At 39.9% G+C, this 22,971-nt stretch overlaps 1 protein-coding gene across 1 annotated transcript; it reads left to right on the top strand.

The window, feature by feature from the left end:
• The first annotated feature begins 8,063 nt into the window (after positions 1-8,063).
• LOC120287265 (putative disease resistance protein RGA3) lies at positions 8,064-10,709 on the top strand. Its single transcript, XM_039300010.1, has one exon. It carries the CDS (start codon positions 8,064-8,066, stop codon positions 10,707-10,709), a length of 2,646 nt encoding a protein of 881 aa, XP_039155944.1.
• The last annotated feature ends 12,262 nt before the right edge of the window (positions 10,710-22,971 follow it).

Here is a 22,971-nt window from a genome sequence, read left to right on the forward strand (position 1 = left end):
TTTTTGAAAAATAGCATCTTAAAGAAACAGAAAAGCTTCTTCAAATGGAGACATACCATGTTTCCAACTTAATGCAAACTCTTCACATAGCGGTGATTCTATCCTTAAGTCAAACCTAGCCATGGTCTCTTAAATAGTGTATCGGAGCACTGGCTAATTTAAATTTTTTCACCAATGTTGATGTCCATCATTCAAATTTGCAACTTCTTATTGACGAGCTTACTTGTTTCATGAAGTTGTAGCCTTTCTTGAGTGGTCATCTCGCTATTAATTTGGAGTACAATCCATGAAAATTGTTTGGTCAAATCTGGTATAACACTAGCTTTTGAAAGAATATTATTGGGAGCGTTTTGACTGGCTAAATATTCCTTTTTCTCTGGGACATGCTTTGTTCTTAAGAGAAATTAGCAATTCTTGATATTGGTTGAGACACTTGGATACATTGCATGGACTGGTTTCAGAATGGAATCCACGTTGGGAGTAGCGGAAAGTACGAGGACTCTTCCCAGATTTTCCTTAATAAGAACGGAACTTAAATTCTTGAAAGGTAAAACAACTGAGGCTTATGGCTACTTCCATTAAATTGGTCTGCTGATGTGCTCTCATTATGACTTGCAGGATATTCTAAGTTTATATTAGCATCTCGCTGCTGGATGTTGGAAACTGCGTTTGAAGACGTCGGTTGCTGATCTTCGTGGGTCTAAATACACTTATTTGTCTACCAGGCAGCATCAAACGTCGAAGTTTTAGATCATTTTCACTTGCACAGAAATTTCAGCAGGTGGCTTCCCCTTCTACGAGATCCACGAGCCAGGTCACAAGCCTGCTGTTTTTGGGTCTATCCTCTTTTTTCTCTTTAGCCCCTTTTTTGTGGACCCCACCTGTCTTTGACACCACCAAACGTTTGCACGCGCTTGTCCTATCCTCTTTTACTTTTTAGTCGATTCCATTTCCACCTGCTAGAACTCAATCACAAGAGAAAATGAACAAAAATGTGCTCTCCATCCCCGTTTTCCGATATGATGATCACGCGATGCTACATCAGCATTACATATCTGCAAAAAAAAAAAAAAATCGTCAAATTTGCAGAGAAAATCATAATCAACATTACAAGAAAAAAAAATAGTGTAATGGTCCTCAGCGATTCTATATTATGGGGGGAAATCAAATTACCACAGTGGGATTGGAATTGACCCAATAAAAAGATAAAGCAAGTGCAATCATTTAGTGACATGAAAGAAAGATGCGTGGGGTCCTTGTAAATGTTGGGTGGCATGAAAGACCTCCACGGCATAGCAGTCTCAAAGTCATCGGGAGTTCACTTCAATCAACCTCCAGCAGTAAGCCTATTCATGCACAATGATGGTTTTGAAGAAAAGAAATGGGAACACTCACTCCTGCTTGGGCTAAGTGGCCTTGTTATGTTGAACTTCTCTTTCCATTCCATGGAAATTAAAACAGCAATATTTCGTTCCTTGTGCATATATTGATGAAAAAATATTCATGTTCTTTGACATGTTAAGCTACTGCTATTTCTTCTTTTTTGTTTATGTTTTTTCCCTTTGAAAAGAGTGAGTACTTAACGGGCATAAGTAATTGATTTTTTTTTTTAAAATGAAGGGGAACACTCTCGTTTGCATTGTTTAGAATACAAAGATCAAACCGACAAGTAGCCTATAATCACATCTCCAATTTGTAATATTTCTATATCGATGACAGCTTCCACGGTTAATCTAATTATGTTGCATTTTTACGTAGTTCGAAATTTACAATATTTTTGTTACTGTTATCGTCGTCCTACCACTTCCTAAATTTCATTTTATTGGTGAATTATTATAGCGGTAAAGGCCAACAAAACTTTTTCAAAAAATATTTGCCTTTATGAAATATGGCATGCTTCTAAGACATGACATTTCTATATTGATGCAAATTTGTCACGTAATGATGATTCTATCGTCAAATTGAACCTTTTCATGGTCTCTTAGATAGTGTGTTTGAACATTGGCTAACTTAATTTTTACCGACATTGATGTCCATCATTTAAACTTGCAACTTCTTGTTGATGAGCTTGCTCATTTCATGAAGTTGTTGCCTTTCTTGAGTGGTCATCACGCTATTAATTTGTAGTGTAATCCATGACAATTGTTTGGTCAAAATCTGTTATAACACTAGCTTTTTAGAGAATATTGCTAGAGTGTTAAGCATTCCTCTTTTACTGTGGCATGCTTTGTTCTTAACAAATATTAGGAATTCTTCATATTGGCTGAGATGCTTTGATACATCATATGAAATGGTTTCAGAATGGAATTCATGGTGGGAGCAACAGAAAGTACAAAGACTCTTACTATGTCCCAGCACAAGCAACATGCTAAATAAATTCTTGAAATGGAAACAATAAAGGTTCATGGCTACTCCATTAAACTGGTCGGCTGACATGCTCTCATTTTGACTTGCAGGATATTCTAAGTTTATATGAGCATCTCGCTGCTGGATGTTGGAAACTGCGTTTGAAGACATCGATTGCTGATCTCGATGGGTCTAAACCCACTTTATGTGTCTACTAGGCAGCATCAGATGTTGAAGTTTCAGATCATTTTCACTTGCACAGGGGCTGCAGCAGGTGGCTTCCCCTTTCTACGTGATCCACGGGCCAGGGCGTAAGCCTGCTGCTTTTGTGCCTGTCCTCTTTTTCTCTGTAGTTCCTTTTTTGTGGACCCCACACGTCTTAGACACCACCAAACATTTGCACACGCTTGTCCTATCCTCTTTTTCTTTAGTCGATTCCATTTGCACTTGCCAAAATTCGATCACAAGAGAAAATGAACAAAAAGTGTGTTCTCCATCCCTGTTTCCTGATATGTCAGTCACGCAGTGCTACATCAACATTACATATCTGCAAAAAAAAAAAAAAAAAAACATTAGTCAAATTAGCGGAGGAAATCATAATCAACATTACAAGAAAAAAAAACCAGTGTAATGGTCCTCAGCGATTCCATATCATGGGAGGAAATCAAATTATTGTAAGTGTGATTGGAATTGACCCGGTGAGAAGATAAAGCAGGTGCAATTGTTTAGTGATATGAAAGAAAGACGCGTGGGTCCTTGCAAATATTGGCTAGCATGAAAGACCTCCACAACACGGCAATCTCAAAGTTGGGGGGCGTTCACTTCAATCAACCTCCACAGCAGTAAGCCTATTCATGCACAACGATGGTTTTGAAGAAAAGAAATGGGAACACTCACTCCTGCTTGGGCTAGGTGGCCATGTTTCGTTGAACTTCTCTTTGTATTCCATGGAAATTAAAGCAGCAACATTTCGTTCCTTATGCATATATTGAAGAAAAAATATTCTTGCTCTTGACGTATTAAGCTACTCTTATTTCTTCTTCTTTTTGTTTCTACTTTTTTTCCTTTGAAAAGAGTGAGTACTTAACAGGGCATAAGTAATTGATTTTTTTTTTCCTAAATGAAGGGGAGCAACCCTGTTTGCATCAACCTATTTGGAATACAAAGATGGAGATCTCCAGTAATTTGACTTTTTTTACATCTGGAATATTTATGTATCAATGACAGCTTACGCGGTTAACCTAACCATGTTTTATTGTTATGTAATTTCAAATTTACAATAAAACTTCTTACTATCGTCGCCATCGTTATTATTTCCTAAATGATTATGGCAATAAATGTAGACATAGCATTTTCAAAAAATGTGTGCCTTTCTGAAATATGGCATCTCAAAGATAGAGAATAGCTTCTAAGAGACATGTTTCCACTTAATGCAAACTCGTTACATAATGGTAATTCAATCCTCAAATCGAACCTTGTCATGGTCTCTTAATAGTGTGTTTGAACACTAGTTAACTTAAATTTGTTCACCAATCTTGATGTCCATCATTTAAACTTGCAACTTCTTGTTTCATGAAGTTGTAGCCTTGAGTGGTCATCACACTATTAATTTACAATGCAATTCATGACAATTGTTTGGTCAAAATCTGATGTAACGCTAGCTTTTGAAAGAATATTGCCAGAAATGTTAAGTACTCCTCTTTTATTGCAGCATGCTTTGTTCTTAACAGATATTAGGAATTCTTTATATTAGTTAAGATGCTTGGATACGTCATATGAAATGGTTTCAGAATGGAATCCATGTTGGGAGCAACATAAAGTACAAAGACTCTTAGGCCTTGTTTGGTAAAAAGTGTTTCTGTTCCCCGGAACAGATTTGGAACAAAAATAAGAAGTAGAAAAAAGTTACTTCTTGTTCCCGAAAACAATTTCGAGAAACAATGTTTCTCTCTCTTTTTTTTTTTTTTTTTCTTTTCTTCTCTTTCTTTTCTTTTTTCTTTTGGCCGGTCAGCAGCCTTGGCCATGGCTGGTGCCGGTGACTGGCCAAACGAGGGCTGGCAACCTTGCTGGAGGGTCGCCGGCCGGAGACGCCACACCATGGCAAGGCTCGTCGCCCAAGCCTCGCCGTGGTCGGGCTAGGCACAGCAAGGCTCGACCTCGCTTGGGTTGGGCGAGCTCGGCCCGCCAGATTTTGGCGAGCTCGAGCTCGCCCGGCCTGTGCGAGGCCGAGCCTCGCCGTGGCTGTTGAGGCTTGGCCTTACCGATGGTCGCGAGGCTCCAACAAGCTCTCCAAACCTCGCCCACCAGTGTCGCTGGCCACAGAGAGGAAGAAGGAGAGAAAAGAAAGAAGAAAAAAATTAAAAATATTAAAAAATATTAAAAAAACTAAAAGAAATAAAAAAAAAATTATATAATTTTACCAAACGCATTTCTTTCCCGGGAGTATAAATTTTGTGTAGTTACTAAGCGCATTATTATACTCAAAAATTATTCTCAGGAACAAAAACAAAAAAAAACTATTTATGTTCAAAATTATTCCCTAGAACGGAAACGTTATCAAAAGCGTCATTCGTGTCCAAGCACAAGTAACATGTTAAATAAAATCTTGAAAGGTAAAATAGCTGAGGCTCATGACACTCCCCTTAAACTGGTCGAGTATCTCATCAGAGTTTGAACATCTGTATTCCCTTCCAATTTTGCCTTCAAGTTTCCTTGGTGCCCTCGGCAAGAGTATATCTTCGTCTGCGTTTGTCACTTCATTTTCTTGGAGTCGGAAGCATTATATTAGAGCATGACAGTGGTATGTGGATCTCAGTGGTTGGCCTTTACCTTTCCTATTTGAGTTACAGATCAAAGTTTCCACAAAAATCGACCAGCTCGTCATCAAGTAATTTCTTTGCCCTGTCCTTCTTTTTAAGTTGACAGAAGTAGAGCAGGTGTAAAATCTTTCGGGTGCAGTGAAATTGAACTTCAGCTTTTCTATCAAGTTACAGTCGGTATGGACAATTCTTGCTTTTCCTTCGTATTTTGCCACAGCGATGAAGCGTTTCATATGCATTCATGGAAACCCCATTAATGTGTACATTTTCATGGTTATTAGGTAAACTTGTAACAGCAAAACCGAAACTCAATGTTTGGAAAAATACTTTGCCAAAAATGAATGTTTGTATAATTTACATCAACAAAACGAATGAAAAGTATATTCTTCTTTGATGAAAATATTAGGCATAAAATGTTAATAATAAAAATATTTTTAATAAAATCAATAATTTAGAAAACACTTTCGTGAAAAATGATTACTTATATTGTTTACGAAAATAACTTTATGGATAGAAGGTTATTGATTATGAAAATATTTTTTATTGATTAATTATTCTAAGCGATGTAAATAATTATCTGTCAACAAATCATTTATTATTTAGACATAGATAAATAATTAATGTGAAAATAATTATCGATCAAATTTGTCACATCATATTCGAAATTTACGCATTTTGGGATTGATGCGACCGCAATTTTTGGATCTATCCTCTTATTTCTCATGTAGTCTCTTTTTTGGTCCCCACGCGTCTTTTCCTTTCACACTACCAAACGTTTGGGTTGCGATCAAGGCCGATGCGATTGCAATTTTTGGGTCTATCATCTTTTCTCTTTAGGTGGACCCCCACGTGTTTTTCTTGCACCCCACCAAACATTTGCACCTGTGTTATCTTCTTATTGGGTCGATTCCATTCCCACAAGGGATCAAGAAAACATTTCCATTCCCAACTTGGCAGATTCGGTCTCAAGAGAAAAAGAACAAAAGGTGTGTTGGCACACCCTCTGCTCCCCGCCCTTCCCCCTCTCCCCCAACCCCGTGCCCCCTCCTCTCCCTCCCCCTCCTTCTTCCTCTCCCTTATTGTTTTTCAATCTTGTTCCATTATCGCGGTGTGGAGCTGCATTAACATTGTTTGTCAAACATAAGAGAAAACGTCAGTCATATTAAGAGAGGAAATCATAATCAACATTACAATGAAAACCAAGAGTAATAATAGTCTACAGCGGTTCCATTTACACAAAAGTCGAAATCTTGACTCTCATTCGTTGTTATGTTGATGAGAGGAAATCAAAATTGTGGCAAGTGCAAGTAGAATTGACCCAATAAGAAGATAACACTGGTGCAAAAATTAGGTTATATGAAAGAAGAGATGTGTGGGTTCTTGCAAATGTTGGGTGTCGACTCTCCACGACACGACAATATCAAAATTGTTGGGAGTTCACTTCAGTCGACCTCCACATCATAAACTTATTCATGCACATTGGTGATTTTGGAGAAAAAAATGGGAACACTCACACCTGCTTGGGCTGAGTGGCCATGTTACATTGAACTTAAAGTTACATTACATGGAGATTAAAGCAGCAACATTTTGTTCTTTTGTGCATATATTGATTACAAAATATTTATGTTAAGCTACTACTTCTAACAAGTAGCTTATGATCGAATCTCCAGTACTTTGACTTGTTTACAATTGGAATATTTCGGTATTGATTACACAACTTACATGATTAACCTAATCATGTTACATGGTTTTATTGTTTGAAATTTACAATTAACATGACAACAACGATAGGAGTCCTTGTGCCATTTACATAGTTCTCAATTTTTTATTTTTTGTTCATTTTAGAATTAAAACTTGCTTTAAAAAACATTTGAGAGATTACGTTTGCTCCATCAATTTCTTAGGGACAAAAACCATAACTGCCTTCTTTAATTCCCTATAGACATAATAACAGATTGCATGAGAATATGTCTAAATGATCATGAATTCCCATGTGCAAAAGTGAAACGTAATTTATTATTTATCCTTTTTAAATAATATAAGTGATCGAAAAATTTAGAATTAACATGTGATATCATTCATTAAATTATCTCTTTTATTTTATTGTCACAAACGTGAATGATACTAGAATTAATCATTTCAATAAGTCTCTCAACTCTAAATTTTACGTGTACTCTTACATATAAAGGCAATTATGAAGTTATTTTTTATTGATCAAAATAAGGATCCTCAAATAATATCGTGTAAAATTTACTTCCAAAAGGTATTTTTATGAATTGATATCTATAGAGAGTGCTACATATTTTGAACTCTTTTTTTTTAAAAGACTAAAGAGGTGCAATATCAATTTTTTTGGAGAAACAAAAAGATTGAGAATGTTTTAGTTGTTAAATATCAGTATTCTCTTCGGCCGAAAAAATATTAGTATTCTCTTACTTCTCTTATTCTTTGGATAAGAATTTTCATTTCTACACAAGAAAGATATTGCAAGTTTTCATTATTTGAGGGCATTTGGGTTTTCGTTCGGAAACTGCTCTTAATACGTGACCAAAGGCTTTTTCAGTACTTTTTCGCGTTCAAACGAAAACGAAAACGAAAACGAAAACGAAAACAAGGAAGCAAGAAAATTTTCTCCAAACAATACAGAATATTGTGGACCCCACACGTCTTTCACACACCACGCAACGTTTGCACGCGCTTGTCTTCTTATACGTAAATTCCATTCCCCCTGGTTGACTGAAATTTATAATGAGGTAGAACACGAGGCACCGCCAAACCATTGTTAACCAGCAAAAGCATAAACTCTTCAACCTCCTCTTTCTAGCAAAAAAAAAAAAAAGAAAGAACTCTGCAACCTCCTCTCAAGCACTCCTTAACCCCTGCTTCTGCCTTTTGGAAATGGCAGAAGCAGTGCTCTTCACCCTTACCAACGACATACTGAAACTCGCCGGTTCCAACATCTTTTCGAAGATCCAACTTGCACGAGGTGCGAGGGATGATCTCACCCGTCTCAAGTACACCGTCAAGACCATCCAAACTATGCTTTTGGATGCCGAGAAGAAACAATGGGACAGCGAGCAGGTCAAGCTCTGGCTCGTGAGGCTGAAGGACGTGTTGTACGACGCACAGGACTTGCTGGACGATGTCGCAACCGAAGATCTGAGGCGGAAGGTCACTCCCGGAAACAAGATGTCAAAAGCGGTATGCTTTTTTTTCTCCAAATCAAATCAGCTAGCACAGCCCTACAAAGTGGCTAAAAGGATTCAGGAAATTAGGAAGAAACTGAATTGGATTGCAAAAGATAGGGAGTTCCGTTTAGAGGAGCATCGGAGTGAGGCAACTGTTGCTATTGTGAGGAGGAGGACAACTGACTCTTTTGTGCGGAAGGAAGAAATAATTGGTAGACAATTTGATGAGGAGGAGATCAGCAAATCTTTGCTTGATTCCTCCTCCAAAGAGAGTGTTTCGGTTGTTTCCATAGTCGGTATGGGAGGACTTGGAAAAACCACACTTGCTCGGCTGGCGTACAACAATGACAAAGTGACAAAATACTTCGAGCTTAAGATGTGGGCGTGTGTATCCGATGTCTTTGATCGGGATTTTCTTATTAAAGAAATACTGAAATCTGCCCGAGATAAGTATCAAGGGGATCCTGAGATGACAAGAATTCTGCAAGACATTGATAATAAGTGTAAGGACGAATTGCAGGGGCTTCTTCGTAAGGTACTAGATGGGAAGAAATACTTGCTTGTTTTGGATGACTTGTGGAATGAAGATCACGGGAAATGGTCAGAGCTCCAACGTTTGCTAATGGGTGGTTCATTGGGGAGCAAGATACTTGTAACCACGCGCAATCGGTTGGTGGTGGACTCTATAGGTATAAAATCAGGTATCCATTATCTAAATATCTTATCTGATAATGAGTCGTGGGACTTATTCAAGAAAACGGCCTTCGAAGATGAAGGCCATAAAAACCAAGAACTGGAGCAGATAGGTCAAGATATAGTTAAAAAATGCGGTGGTGTTCCCCTTGCCATAAAAACTATAGGCAACCTTTTGTATGCCAAAGAGGAAAAGGAGTGGCTCTATTTCAAAGACCATGAATTCTCAAAAATAGATACGTTGAACCCTGGAATAATGGAAGTCCTCAAAATCAGCTACGATCATCTTCAGCCAAGGCTAAAACATTGTTTTGCATATTGTGCGTTGTTTCCAAAAGATTATGTCTTCGATAAAGAAACAATGATACAGTTGTGGATGGCACAAGGTTTTATTGAGTCATTGGATGAGCATGAAGAGATACAAGAGATCAAGGATGATTATGTCTCAGACCTACTACATGGGTCATTTCTTGAAGTTGAGGAGGTCAATCCTTACACTGGTAAGGTGAAAATGTTCAAGATGCACGATCTCATGCACGATCTTGCCTTGAAAGTCGCGGGAAATGAGTGCAAGATGGTCAATCTCAACAAAGGCAGTCTCGATGAAGATACTCGACATGCTTCATTTGCTTTACAATCGTTCTCGTCGCTACAAGAAGTGACTTCTCTGCTAGAAGCAGCCAATCTACAGACATTTGTCTCTTTGGAAGAACGGTCATATGTAGAAAAGTTTTCCCCAAATGAATGTCATCGGATTTTCTCTAAGTTCAGGCATTGCCGAATGTTGAAATTGAACTATGAAAATTTTTGCATCCCTTCTTCGTTGGGAAGTCAGTTGAAGCACTTAAGATTTCTTGAAATTTGTGAGAATGACTCCATCAAGAGTTTGCCGGATTCAATCACGGATTTGCTGAACTTGCAAACCCTTATAATCTCTACATGTGTGAAACTTAAAGCATTGCCCAAAGATTTGAGGAAATTGATCAACCTTAGACACCTCGATATTAACGAATGTAGGTCACTTGGCTCACTGAGCTGCCTACACACCCTAAGTGAACTCTCTTCTCTAAGGACTTTGAGTCTCATGTTCTTGGATGCATTGGATTTTGACCCTTTTCAACAATCTAGTACTACACGGCCCTTCTTCCCATCTCTTGAGAGTTTGATCCTCGACTCTTGCAATGTGAAAGGATGGTGGAGAAGAAGGGAAGTGATGATAGCATATCAAAAGCATCAATCAAACAATTCACAGCTATTCTTCCCAAAACTACGGTTTGTGGATATAAAAGACTGTCCCAGCTTGAATTTCGTGCCACCATTCCCCCAGGTGGAATACTTGGAGATAGATAACATAACAATGTTGGAGCAACAATTCTTGGCCAATCTAAATCATCCATCAGCCCCTTTCTCTGAACTAAAGCATCTATGTCTTTATCATGGAAGTTTGGAGCCGATACTTGAGACTCTACTTCGATTGGCCAATAATCTCGAGTCCATGAGACTCTTAAGATGCAAGTTAAAGGGTCTCTTTCATGGCATGCGGCCGACTGAACGAAGAACTGGGCACTGTCATTCCCTGAGTGTTCAACACCTATTCCGGCCGATTCAACCAAAAAGTACGCAAATAACTCAAGGTCCATACACTTGCTACCTTAGGCCTTGATTTAGTGAAGAAAACGGAAAAGACTATCAGGCACCATACAGTGAAAACCATGTACTTTGCATCTACTACAATTCTTTCGCATACTATCTTCGTTGATTCACTTTGTGAACTTGTTCTTAAATTTTCCCATTTCGAAAGGTGAAAAACGCAACAGAAGCTCATTGGCTCACCTGCAAGCTTCGGGCAACTCCTCGTGCTGGGGAGGCTCCAGTCCCACGAAGCAAAAACATATATCTGAACAATCAGCGGTGACTGAATTATGTAAGTCCCATGTTGCTGTTGTATATGACCCTCTAAATGTAAAAAAATTTCTTGGCCTCCGTCTCCAGCTTGAAGAACCTGCGCTACTCGTTCATCACCTCCTCCAAGAGGCTCTCAGGGACCTCATGGTTGATCACCTGGAAGAAACCCCTTTTTTCCAATGCCTGCGCAATCTTTCGCAACGTCTTGTCGTGACTGGTGGGCTTTTGCATTCACGCATCCGAGGTCGATGAGCGGGATCTCTCCGCAATCTTCGCGGCAAGCCAATTTGTCAGGTGGCTGAACGAATATGCGTGGGACTTGGGCAATCCCGGTGCCCACGAGGCTTTTAACTCCGGCTTTCGTCCCGTCGAATACTCAATTCGTTAGCTCAGTCGTTTTCATCGTCGACGGCAGTGACCATTGTGTTCTCTGTAACAAGGGATTACGTGTATGAGCGAGTTTAAGTCTCGATGAAGTTCGCTTTTCGTGGTTATTTAGTGATGATATTGGATATTCATCATTGTGGATCTAGAGAAGAGCTAAGCACGAGAGACATAATGGCCATCGAGAACTGACTGAAAATAATACGGCGTTTTCTTTTTAGTGAAAGTTAGCCCAGGAAGACATCAAATAAACGATAGGAGTTGGTAACGAAAGAGTTTCACGTTTCTCAAGTATAACTTTATTTGTTGCCGAGTCCTTGAAAGCACGTATGAAAGGAAGGATAATGACATAATTAGTTCCTAAATTTTGGTCTAATTTATAACATAGCCCCAAAACTTGTAATTTATTCAATGTGATTCCTGAACTTTAACTCAATGTATAATATAGTCCTTAAACCTTTAATTTGTTAAATGAAATTTTTGAATTTTTTATACGTGTTTAACTTAATCCATGAATTATATAAGCAGCCCTATATTGGATATTAATAATATATTATGACATCAAGACAAATACAAAATCTTCATAAAGTCCAACCGCAAAATTAAATTAAAATAATCACAATTTTGGGATACTTCTATTTCACGTAATTTACAAAAAAAAAAAAAAAAAAAAAAAAAAAAATCTCAAATCATAAGAAAATGTACGCTAACGTATTTGAAGCTACCTAGAGATGCATCACTAACAAAATTTCATTTTATCTTTGTTTGCATTGATATCATTAATATGTAGTTTTGTTAAATTTGTATACTCTTTCAAAATTTTAACAAAATCATAAAGAAAACGGTACATAAAACCCGTACAAAGCACCAAAGTTCAACTAGTAGTATGATATGCATAACACCCTGAAAATTAATGGTGAAATATCTAATTTTGTGGCTAGTAAATTCAAATTTCGAATCACAGTCATCACCCAAGTTGCGTCTACCATCCCTGTGCGTGGATGGAACCTTAAACATTACAAGTCGATGTGTGTGATTCACAAATACCCATGAAGATTAGTCTAATAAAGGATTTCAATTCCTTGTGTTTCGATTTTCTTGAGTATATTTATTTCGGATGAAATGAATCATTTAAAAAACGTCTTCTTAAAAATCATTTTTGTATCGCTTATAAATATTTATGAGTAAAAAAACATATTTATTATCCACGAAAAATGTTTAGTCATAAATATTATTGATTGCGAAAATATTTTTAATTGAATATTTATTTCAAGCGATACGGATGATTAATTTTAGGAAATTATTTTTAAAAAATTAGTTATTTTTCGCCAAAATAAAAAATCGGGACTAATATCACAAAATGCGACGAAGAACTTGGCGCTCTTTCTATCACACAGCCTCTGCCTCTGGGTTGGGGTGGACCGACCCAAAATTAGTTTTTTTTTTTTTTTTTAAGAATTATTTGAAGACGGCGATCCCTTCGCAGCTAATCTCGGAGAGAGGCTCCAACCTCGTCGTCATCAACCCCGGTACTCCTCCCACCCACTTACCCCTCTCTTATATTGAATAGCTCGACGCGTTGAATTCTGTAGCTTGAACGCGGCTCGTCTCTTCCTTTTGCTTTTTGTAGGTTCTGCGAACATCGGAGTGGGGCCTCGCTCAGCAGCACGCGCCTTTCATCGTTCCTCACCGCATCGCCCGATACACCAGCCAGGTCCCTAAGCGAAACGTGCAAGATCGGGTCCCACATCGTTCGCGACTTCCCTTTTCTTTTGTTCGGTTTTCCGTGTGTGTTTGGGTTTGGCATTGCGGGGTTTGCGTTGAGCTGAGCGTTTTCTAAATTCGCTGGGTTTCCTTCTGCTTCGTTGTTGTTGTTTTGGAGTTTTTAGATGTTCAGTTCTCAAGTCACCTCGGCGCAACACGTGGAGCGAGAGAAGGCGTATTATATCGCGAGTTTACTTCTGCTGTCTGTCTTTAGTTGTGACAATGTAAATTGCTTCACATTTTCTCGTTATTAACATGCCGGTTAGTGTATCTCAGATGGCTTCATTGTTGAAGATTCCATTCTTGGACGAGGAGGTCGCAAACTATGGCTCTTTCCAGCGCAAGGTCTGTAAGCTTTTTGGAAAAAGGTTGCCCTTAGTTCTTCATCGCCTGAGTTGAGCTGCTTTCTCGATCCTACTTGATCTTTACAATGATATGGAAAACTTCGAGGAGGGCTTTTGTGTGAACTTCACTGGTTTCATCGTCCAATAATCTTTTTATTCTGTCAGTTGAGTCGGCTACTCGAAGGTTTAGTATTTAAGCAATTCCCTCAACTGGTTTTTTGTTTAAAGTATTTTCGTTTCTATGAGCGTATTGTCCTCTGAGGAAGTTTTGTTTCTCTGATAATTAGTAAAGGACTTGAATTATTTTAATGTCTTTTCCTTGGTAACGTAGTATTTTCTCTCCACTTGTTCTATGTAAATATATACTGCATCGTTATCCAAGAGGAGACTCTGCAGAAGCATCCAGTGTCCATGGCCCTAGCCTGTAGTCAGTCTACTGAAATTGTTCTGTTGGCTGCATAGTGCGTTGTTTTGTTTAAGGATGTGTGGAGTTGACAAGGAGATGGGTTTTTTTCATTTTATTTCTTGCTATTCAATGATATATGGAGTTGGCTCCCAGCTAGAGCAAAGGTCTTGGGCATTTTATAAGTAATCAAGGTTGCTAAAGGGCCCGTTTGGTTCGGCTTTTGGGAACGCCATTGGAGAATGCAAATATCTTTGAGAGAAAGAGCTTTCGGAAATGTTAGACCGTTTGGTAAATTTTAGCATTGAAATGCAACTTGGCATAAACACCGTTTGGCAAACTTTGCATTTGGAATTAGCTTTTGGTATTTTTTAATTTCTTTAAAACTGAAATCAAATTCGGCATGGCCGCCACCGCTTAGGCCAACCGCCCGGCGATCACGGACGGCCAGATCTGGCCGTCGTCGGACCACGGATCCGTCGCCGGAGGTCGCGGAGGCCTGATTCGCCGTCCGCGGCTGGGATCTGCCTCAAGACCGCCAGATCACGGGCCGCCGAACGGCGGATCCGCCTCGCCCGGTCGCCCGGCTCGCGCAAGACCAGGCGACGCCGAGGCCGAGGCTCGGGCGACCTCAGCGCGTCGCTGCTCGCGCGAGACCCGAGCGACGCCGGCCGAGGTCGGGCGACCTCGGGCGCGTCGCTGCCGGCTCGCGAGACCAGCGACCGAACTGCCGGGTGCTCGAGCACCGCTCACCCGTTGCGTGGGTCGCGCGACCCAAGCGACGCGCCGAGGCCGCGACCCACGCGACGGCGGTGCGTGGCGACGGCGGTGCTTGGCGACGGCGGTGCGTGGCGACGGCGGTGCTTGGCGACGGCGGTGCGTGGCGACTGGCGGTGCGTGGCGACGGCTCCAACTGGGTTGAGCTCCGCCGGCTAAAGCTTCGATCTTGAAGAAACGAGGAAGACGATGAACAGTTATTTTTGAGGGTAAAAGAAGAAAACTAAATTATCAATGAGGGCAAAAGTGGAAGAAAAAAATTCATTAAACCCCTTCAGCATGCCGAAAATCTTTGAATGCCCAAAGCAGCCCCCACCGCTTTGGGCCAAGATTCCAGAAAGATTTTAAATGCTAAAGATTCCCAAATATACCCCCAAATGCTTTGAACCAAAGGGCTGAAATTTTTCCCAGGCTTTTGGGGCTGAAAGCCCTTGGGAATGCTGAACCAAACAGCCCCAAAATGACCTACAGAATTCGTGGAAGCATCCCTCTTTCCTCTGCAACTCCATGTCACCTGCATCTATGATTGCCGAGCTATATGAATAATCAAGTTTACATTTTTATACGATGGTGCAAAATGCAATATGATTTTTATGCTGATATAGAAATCTGCAGCATGTGCTTCTTTATATGACTTTCAACTTTCCTTTGCAGATAGCTAAAAGGATAAAGACTTGCCTAGTACTCCATTGGATAATTTGTGGCGACGAAGCTCTGAAAATATCACCCATAGAGCCGTGCTGTTTGCACCGTCCTATCCGAAGTGGTCATTTTAACATTGGGCCATGCTATTTCCACCCCGGTTTTTGCTTTTAAAACTCCTTTTTACAGTGTTTTCCTATATGGCCCCTGCTGTCCCTCTTTTGGTTTGACTGCTTCCTTTTCTTTCCTTGCTGGTCCCACCTTCTTCTTTCTTCTTCTCTTTGTTCTCTTTCTTTTCAACTCATGGTGATGTTGATCTAAAGGAACCTATGCCCGACTGCAGATACCGGCTTCACTACATTATCTTCCTTCTTTCAAAAGGATCCAATGCTCTGTAATTGATATCCTGTTAAGGTGGTGCTTACTGACTGTAATGCTTAGATATGCACCCTGCAGATGCAATTTTCTTACCAAAGAAACTTGTGTGAGTCCCTCAACCGGCTTGCCAGCGAGATCTCACGGACTTTGTCAGGAGGATCCCGAATTCTCCTTCAAAGAGTTCGCTGGCAAGCCGGAGTCTGTTGTGCTGATGAACCAGGACGAGAAGTCGTTCAACGGGAACCGAACCTCTTTTTCAGGAATTTTAAATGTGCGCATTTTGAACAGATGTTGTAAGAAACCTTAAAATGAAAGAAACAGATGATTGGATTTTCAACAAAATCTAGCCTTGGATTATGCACAGAGAATCAAGACGGTTGATTTGATCACATCTGAACTAACTTGTGAAACAGTTGAGAAATATTGTGGTCCATTTAGTACAGCCTCAAATTGACTTCAAATGGCATCTTCCTTTTTCCTATGAAATTACTAACATAAGCACGAATCATATTGTTTTCTAATGATATAAAATTTTCTGGTGAAAAAAACTTTAGCTACATAAATTATATTGGTCATTCCCTCAGATGTGAGAGAGAGAGAGAGAGAGACATTCCATAAGTACACTGCATCCCATGGCTCGTCCTGCGTTCCTGCGAGTCTTTGAGTGACCTTGCAATGGCCCGCCCTTATTCAGGGTTTGGCAAACTTAGAATATCTATCTTATCTCGTTAAAGGGGGAAGAGCAGGCGTGCTAATTTTGCTTCGATCCTGCATTCCAAGAAATGATGATACCAAGTCATGTCGATCAAGAACGCCACATTATATTCTTAAAGATGATAAATTCTATGAAATTAAAGAATGCTTCATGACTATTTCAATGGATTTGCCACACTTCCTCTTCATCATTTAAGGTATCATAGGTCGAGACATCCAATGTTTCTGCAATAAAAGTAGGAATTGGACAGTCATTTTCGTCTTATTTAATCCTAAAACATACGTCAACCATAGATTTAGATGGACAATAAGAATGCAATAGGTATCAGAGTGATAACCAAGAACAAGCTCTATGAAAGGTAAGCACTTTCCACATGATGCGACAAATGCAGAATAGTCTCGAAAGATATCTTTAGCGAACTTGATTATGTCTTCAGCTGATTCCGCCTATGGCTTTGCCAAGATTTGCTAGGATCGAGACTTGTTTAAGGTAGTCGACCGGATCAACCTCAATCCAAGGCTGCGATGGCTCAGCGGCAGCCTCCATTTCCAATCACTCGGAGGTGCCGGCAATGAGGAGATATGGAAGAGAGAGAGAGAGAGAGTGGCGTGCGCTATGGCCTTCGCTGCCTCTGGCTCCGCTCTCGCCATTCTCAATCAACTCACTCCCGGCTTCAAGAGTCGAGACCTTTTCCGACTCTTTGATGCTCGTCGTGACCTTTTCCAACTTGACAGGGTACACTGTTAACCCCTCGAATAATTGGGCAGAGCGTCGCCGGCATCATCCTCGTCATGTCGCTGGCATCATCCTCTCAACTGACCACCGTGGCCAGATGTTGTTCATTGAAATTTCCCAGCTGCAGCCGCATCCACCGCGTCAGACCTCACATCTCCATGTCTCGCTTTTCGTCTTCAAACTCATCCGAGTAATTACAGCAGCGTGGGCTTAGAGGTTGTGCGGACGAGGACAGAGGCGCACACCTGAGGGGCGGGCAGAGAATTGTGCTATACCGCGAGCTTCCTGTAATTCCAAGCGGAGTAGTACTCAGGATTGATGACAAGGAGCTTCGATATCGTGTCGAGAGCCTCCTTCGTGTATCTGAGAGCAACATCACATCACAATCAGTTCGAAAAAACCTGATCAAAAGAAATCGTTTCACGCTTGTATGACGCTTCTGATCTTGCAGAGGAGGACAGGACAGAAGCGAAATGGGCTTGAGCGGCTGATGCTGCTGTATCCTCCCGCTTCGGAGCTGTGTCCGAATCTGGCCATGCATTTTTTTCTTTTTTTCTTTTTTTCCGTCGGAGAGGGAGAGAGGAAGTGTGAGCTTGGAACCAAAGAGAGGCTTAAGGATTAAGGGAGCTGCTGAACTTGAAACTGAGCCTTCTGATCAGACAAAATTGAGAGAGAAACGTGGGACCCATGATTTTGGTATTTCTGTCATTCTGACCGTCAAGGGTGTGGATGAAGCCGAAGGAGGGGTGGATTTAGCGCCGCACCTTGAAATTATTCCATGAATATGTACTTTGGGCTTTTCACGAAGAAAAAAGTTCACGCTATTCTTTTTCTCTTTTGCAAGTTATGCTATTTCATCCGGTGGATTAACTGAGCATGAAGTAAGATGGAGATGCAGTTGGCACCACCGGACCATTGTTTCACCACAAAAGCATCAGCTCTGCAACCTCCTCTCAAACACTTCTCAGCCCCCGCTTTTGCTTTTGGAAATGGCGGAAGCGGTTCTCTTCAGCCTTTTGCCACCGACATACTGAAAAGCCTCGAGAGTTCTTACTCGAGAGTTCTTTTTTCACATTTATGCATAAACATGATTGATGCAAGCAATTCGGAAGAGCTTATAAATTTTCACCAAACCATCGAAATATTATATTTAATAAAATCAGGTATGGGGAAAAATAAAAGATGATTCATTGATTATTAAACATATGAATTAAAAGCCATAAGTAATTACTCAATTTCCTAGCAATCAAAATTTGTTTTCATCCATTCCTTACTCGAGAGTTCTTTTATAAAATATATGCAGGAACGTGATTGATGCACGCAATAACCGGAAGGCCTCATGAAGTAGTAACTAATTATATGGTGACTATGTGAACACTAAATAAAGCAAAAATGGAAATCCTAAATTGCGAAAGATCAGGTAACATGCAACCTATTTTCCCCATATAAGTTACCCTTGAGAAAAGAATTATGAGCAAAATAATGTAATTAGTATTTAAATTACAATTCTCTCGTTAGCAGCCCTATATTAGATATTATGACATAAAAACATATAAAAAAAGCTAATTAATGTCTGACAGCAGAAAGAAAGGAAAAATTAAAATAATCGCAATGTTGCAATAGTATATAAGTAGTTTAAAAAAAACGTCTCAAATTATAAGAATATGTAGCCTAATATACTGGAAACTACTTAGAGATTTGTTACTTAAAAATGTGCGTTGTAATATTTTCGCCTTTGTCGATATCATAAATATAAAAGCTTCGTTAAACTTATATGATTTTCCAAAATGCCAACTTAGTCACAACAAAATCTACTTCAACTAGTTTTATAATATTCAGACCCAAAATAAAACTAGTATAATGGAATATACATAACGGCCCAAAATTGAATCGAGACCTTGGCTTCTCTCTGCCTCTGGGTTGGGCTGGACTGACCCAAATAGTCTTTTGTTTCCACCACCCTTCACCCCGTTGCCATTTTCACGCCGCCGTCCATAACCCTGCTCTCAAACCCGACTCGAGCTCTCTTACTTTCTTGGCGAACCAATTCACAAAGTTGCCCATTCTTTGAAAGCAACAATTTCAGAAGAAAAATTGCTAAGAATTGAAGTTTGGATCAGGTTGAGTCTAGCCTAGGTTGGGTTGGGCATGTGTCGTTAAAATTGCAACATAATAAATTAGTATATAAATTAAATGGGTAAATTTGATTCAAACCATTTTTAACCCAACCCACTCGTGGTCTATGTTTAAGCCTCATTCACCAGCAATTAAAGAGAAAAAGTCATCGCTGGGGGCATCAGCTTCTATCTCAGTTGTTAGTTCTCTAAATGAGAGTGAGAGATGCTCAAACGAGAAGAATTGTAGTTTGGTTTCTTCCCATGCTTCTTTATTTTCTCCTGTGGTTCATTGGCTCATTTTACTTCCTTTGTCGTTAGGAATAATATTCTTTTTTATACTCTATAATTGAGAAAGGTAGTATACAATTGCTGTAGCTAAAGATTACTCCAAGAAAGGACCTTTAATGCCTTCAGTTAATGTAAAATTCTTTAGGTTGACAAGAGGACACCTAAATTTGTCGCGATTAATTTTTTTTCGGCGAACCTTTTGCATCTCGTTGAGCAATTAGTGGCCTTTTCTTAAGCTCTAAAACTGGAAAAAATACCAAATAAGTCTTAAATCTATTGTATTTGTGCAATTCAGTTATAAACTTTTTTAATTTGATCAATTTATTCATAAACATTTTCACATTTATACCAATTCAACCCATCTTGCCAATTTAAGCCAAAGTCATTAATGTGGACACTAACCTCCTCCTTGGCATGGCTAACATTAGGCTTAGGACTAAATTGGTTTAATTGAAATGTTTATAACTAAATTAATATCAACAAATATTTTATGACTTTTTGGTACTTTTCCCCTCTGAAGCATGGATTAGTCGTAAATACATTGGTCCTTTTTGCTGGAGTTTATTATACAATGCGCAGTTTATGTGTGATTTGTAAAGAGATTTTCTTTCACGTTGGGATGCTTGGTAGGGTCATCAACTTGTCTGTTTACTTGTGATGGGCTTGAGTTTTAGAAGATCCTATAGTCAAAATTAAAGAACCGCCAAAGAATGAGATGAGAGGCCGAAATAGAACTCTAGATATAAGGTCGATCTGCATGTATCAAAATCATGCTGTCAACTTCTTCCCTCCTTGTTTTGGAAGTACTCTATGATTCATTAGTAGGAATGTGTGAGCTAACAGACCCATCGGCTTGCATGGTTGCAAGGACTTCTCCTCTGCAAGATTCTAAGAGGAGGCCAAGTTGATACAGGTTGTCCTGCATTACTCAATGCTCAAGAAATTGATGATACAGCAACATATTCAGTTGAAACAGGGGCATGCCCTAACCGAGGCTAAACTAGTCCAACAAGGACCCCATGTTGTCATTGAGCACACTCTTAATAAGTATTGACGATCAAAGGCCTAACGACATCAGTCATTTGTCTGACCATGTAATCAGCAAACTCATCTTGAGTCTCTTCAATTGTTCGCATCATAGTAGAGAGCATGATAAGCGTGAGGTCTGCTTGTCTTCTCTCTTCGACGCGTTGCCTCGAGACGTCAGCTCCTTCCTCTTGAACTTGGTTCACGACCTCGCTTTGAGGAAGCTGGGCTGATGATAACTTGGCTCGCATGCTATTCTCAGCCATGAGTATTTGTTTGTCAGTTGCTCTATTCAAGTTAATTCAACTTCGGGTCCATAACATAGCACTCTCTCAACCCAACATAATGTGTCCCACCTAGCATGCAAAAAGATGTTTCACATGTTTTGGTTCCTATGAATAATCCTTCACCAGATGCTGCGTTTTGGTTTTATTATGGGAGACTCGGGTTCTACGTTGAGCTTGGATAGAGAATGTCAAATGCAAAGGGGAATTTTATTCTCAACTTGTATATACAACCCTAATAACTAATACCCAAATGACTCAAAGACTAACAACTCTTGAACACAAATCACGTTGGAATTCAATTAATGACGTAACCTGGGCACGAATTACCAAATAGCCTATGCTTTGGACCCAAATAGCCTATGCTTTGGACCCAAATTATGCTGAAATTTAATCTACGATGCAACTTGTTTTAGGCATAAACTTGAAATCTAATCAACATCAATACTCTTCGATAGAAAACACGTCGGAATTTAATCAACGCTAAATTTTGTGGAACAATATCGAAATTTAATCAACGATACTGAACCAAATAGAGAGACTCGTTGGAATCTAATCTACGATGGGAATTTTGAAAACTATAGTTATAATGCGATAAATAAAAGATAAACTAAAGACAATTGTTGTATTTTGTGCAGGGACTTCTCAATGGAGAGACTGTGGTATGTATAGGGAGCTGATATTCCGCGATCGATTGTCCTTTCTTGGGCACTACACTTCACAATCTTCATGTGTTCCATTTCTTTTGGATATCTTTATCCTTTAGCAATCGCTTATTGACCTATCGACGATACTCGTGCAGCTTGCTTATCAAGCAAATAACCGTTCCCTATATTTATGCACATTTCTCGGAAAAGTTATTCTCGCTCGAGTTCAAATGCTAGTCTCACTTAATCTTCAGCTCTAGTGGACTATTCTCGTAGCCCGACACGTGGCCATTAACTATCTGGCCGTCAACTCTAGGTTTGACCTTTGGAATTCTGTCGAGACTCGGCTTAAGTAGCCACCGATCTTATGAATCAAAACGGGACGTTTAATTTAAAATTTTCTCGTGATGAACACGTATTTATAAGGATAAATTTGGGTTTGAACGTGGGGGAAATTTTTCTCTGTAACGTTTCTTCCAAAAGTTTTCATGGAGAGCCGTGTGTCTGTATGTTGATTGCAGAAGCAAATCTCAAAAAGATTTCATCATTTTATATGTCCAGTTGCCCTCTCCATAGTTCCATATCGCAATTACATATCGCTTGAGACTTATGACGTCTCGCTAGCACAAATGAATGTCGACTTCGAAGAATCAAACCGTACAAGATCTTGCGGACACTAGGCATATCTACTGGGGTTGATGAGACCGCAACTTTTTGGGTCTCTCTTGCCCGAAACAAACACCCGTGAGTAGCTAGAGGATACCTATAGAGCGCGAGACAAGTCTCTCCAGAGAACTCGTGTTGTCGTGAATGGAGGCACCGTAAAGTCGACCACCGAAAGCAGAACAACGGACGAGGTAATCATGAGCAATTACAATAATGGCAGGGGAAATTTTTTTTCTGTAGCGTTTATTCTAAAAGTTTTCATGGACAGCTGTGTGTCTGTACGTTGATTGCAGAAGCAAATCTCAAAAAGATTTCAGCATTTTATGTCCGGTTGCCCTCTCCATAGTTCCGTATCGCAATTATATATCGCTTGAGACTTCAAATAACGTCTCGGTAGCACAAATGGGATGTCTCCTTTGAAGAATCAAACCGTACAAGATCTTTGAGGACACTGGGAATATCTACTGGGGTTTGATGCGACCGCAACTTTTTGGGTCTTTCTTGCCCGAAACAAACACCCGTGAGTGGCTGGAGGATACCTATAGAGCGCGAGACGACTCTCTCCGGAGAACTCGTGTCGTCGTGTGAATGGAGGCACCGTATAGTCGACCACCGAAAGCAGAACAACGGGATTCGATTAATCCGGCGAGCAATTACAATAGTGGCAGGGGAAATTTTTTTCCGTAGCGTTTCTCCCAAAAATTTTCATGGACAGCTGTGTGCCTGTACGTTGATTGCAGAAGCAAATCTCAAAAAGATTTCAGCATCTTTTGTCCCAGTCGCTCTCTCCATAACTCCGTATCGCAATTATATATAAAACTCGAGCCTTGAGATAACATCTCGGTAGTAC

This window comes from Eucalyptus grandis, chromosome 8, assembly GCF_016545825.1.
Source record: "Eucalyptus grandis isolate ANBG69807.140 chromosome 8, ASM1654582v1, whole genome shotgun sequence".
NCBI lineage: Eukaryota > Viridiplantae > Streptophyta > Magnoliopsida > Myrtales > Myrtaceae > Eucalyptus > Eucalyptus grandis.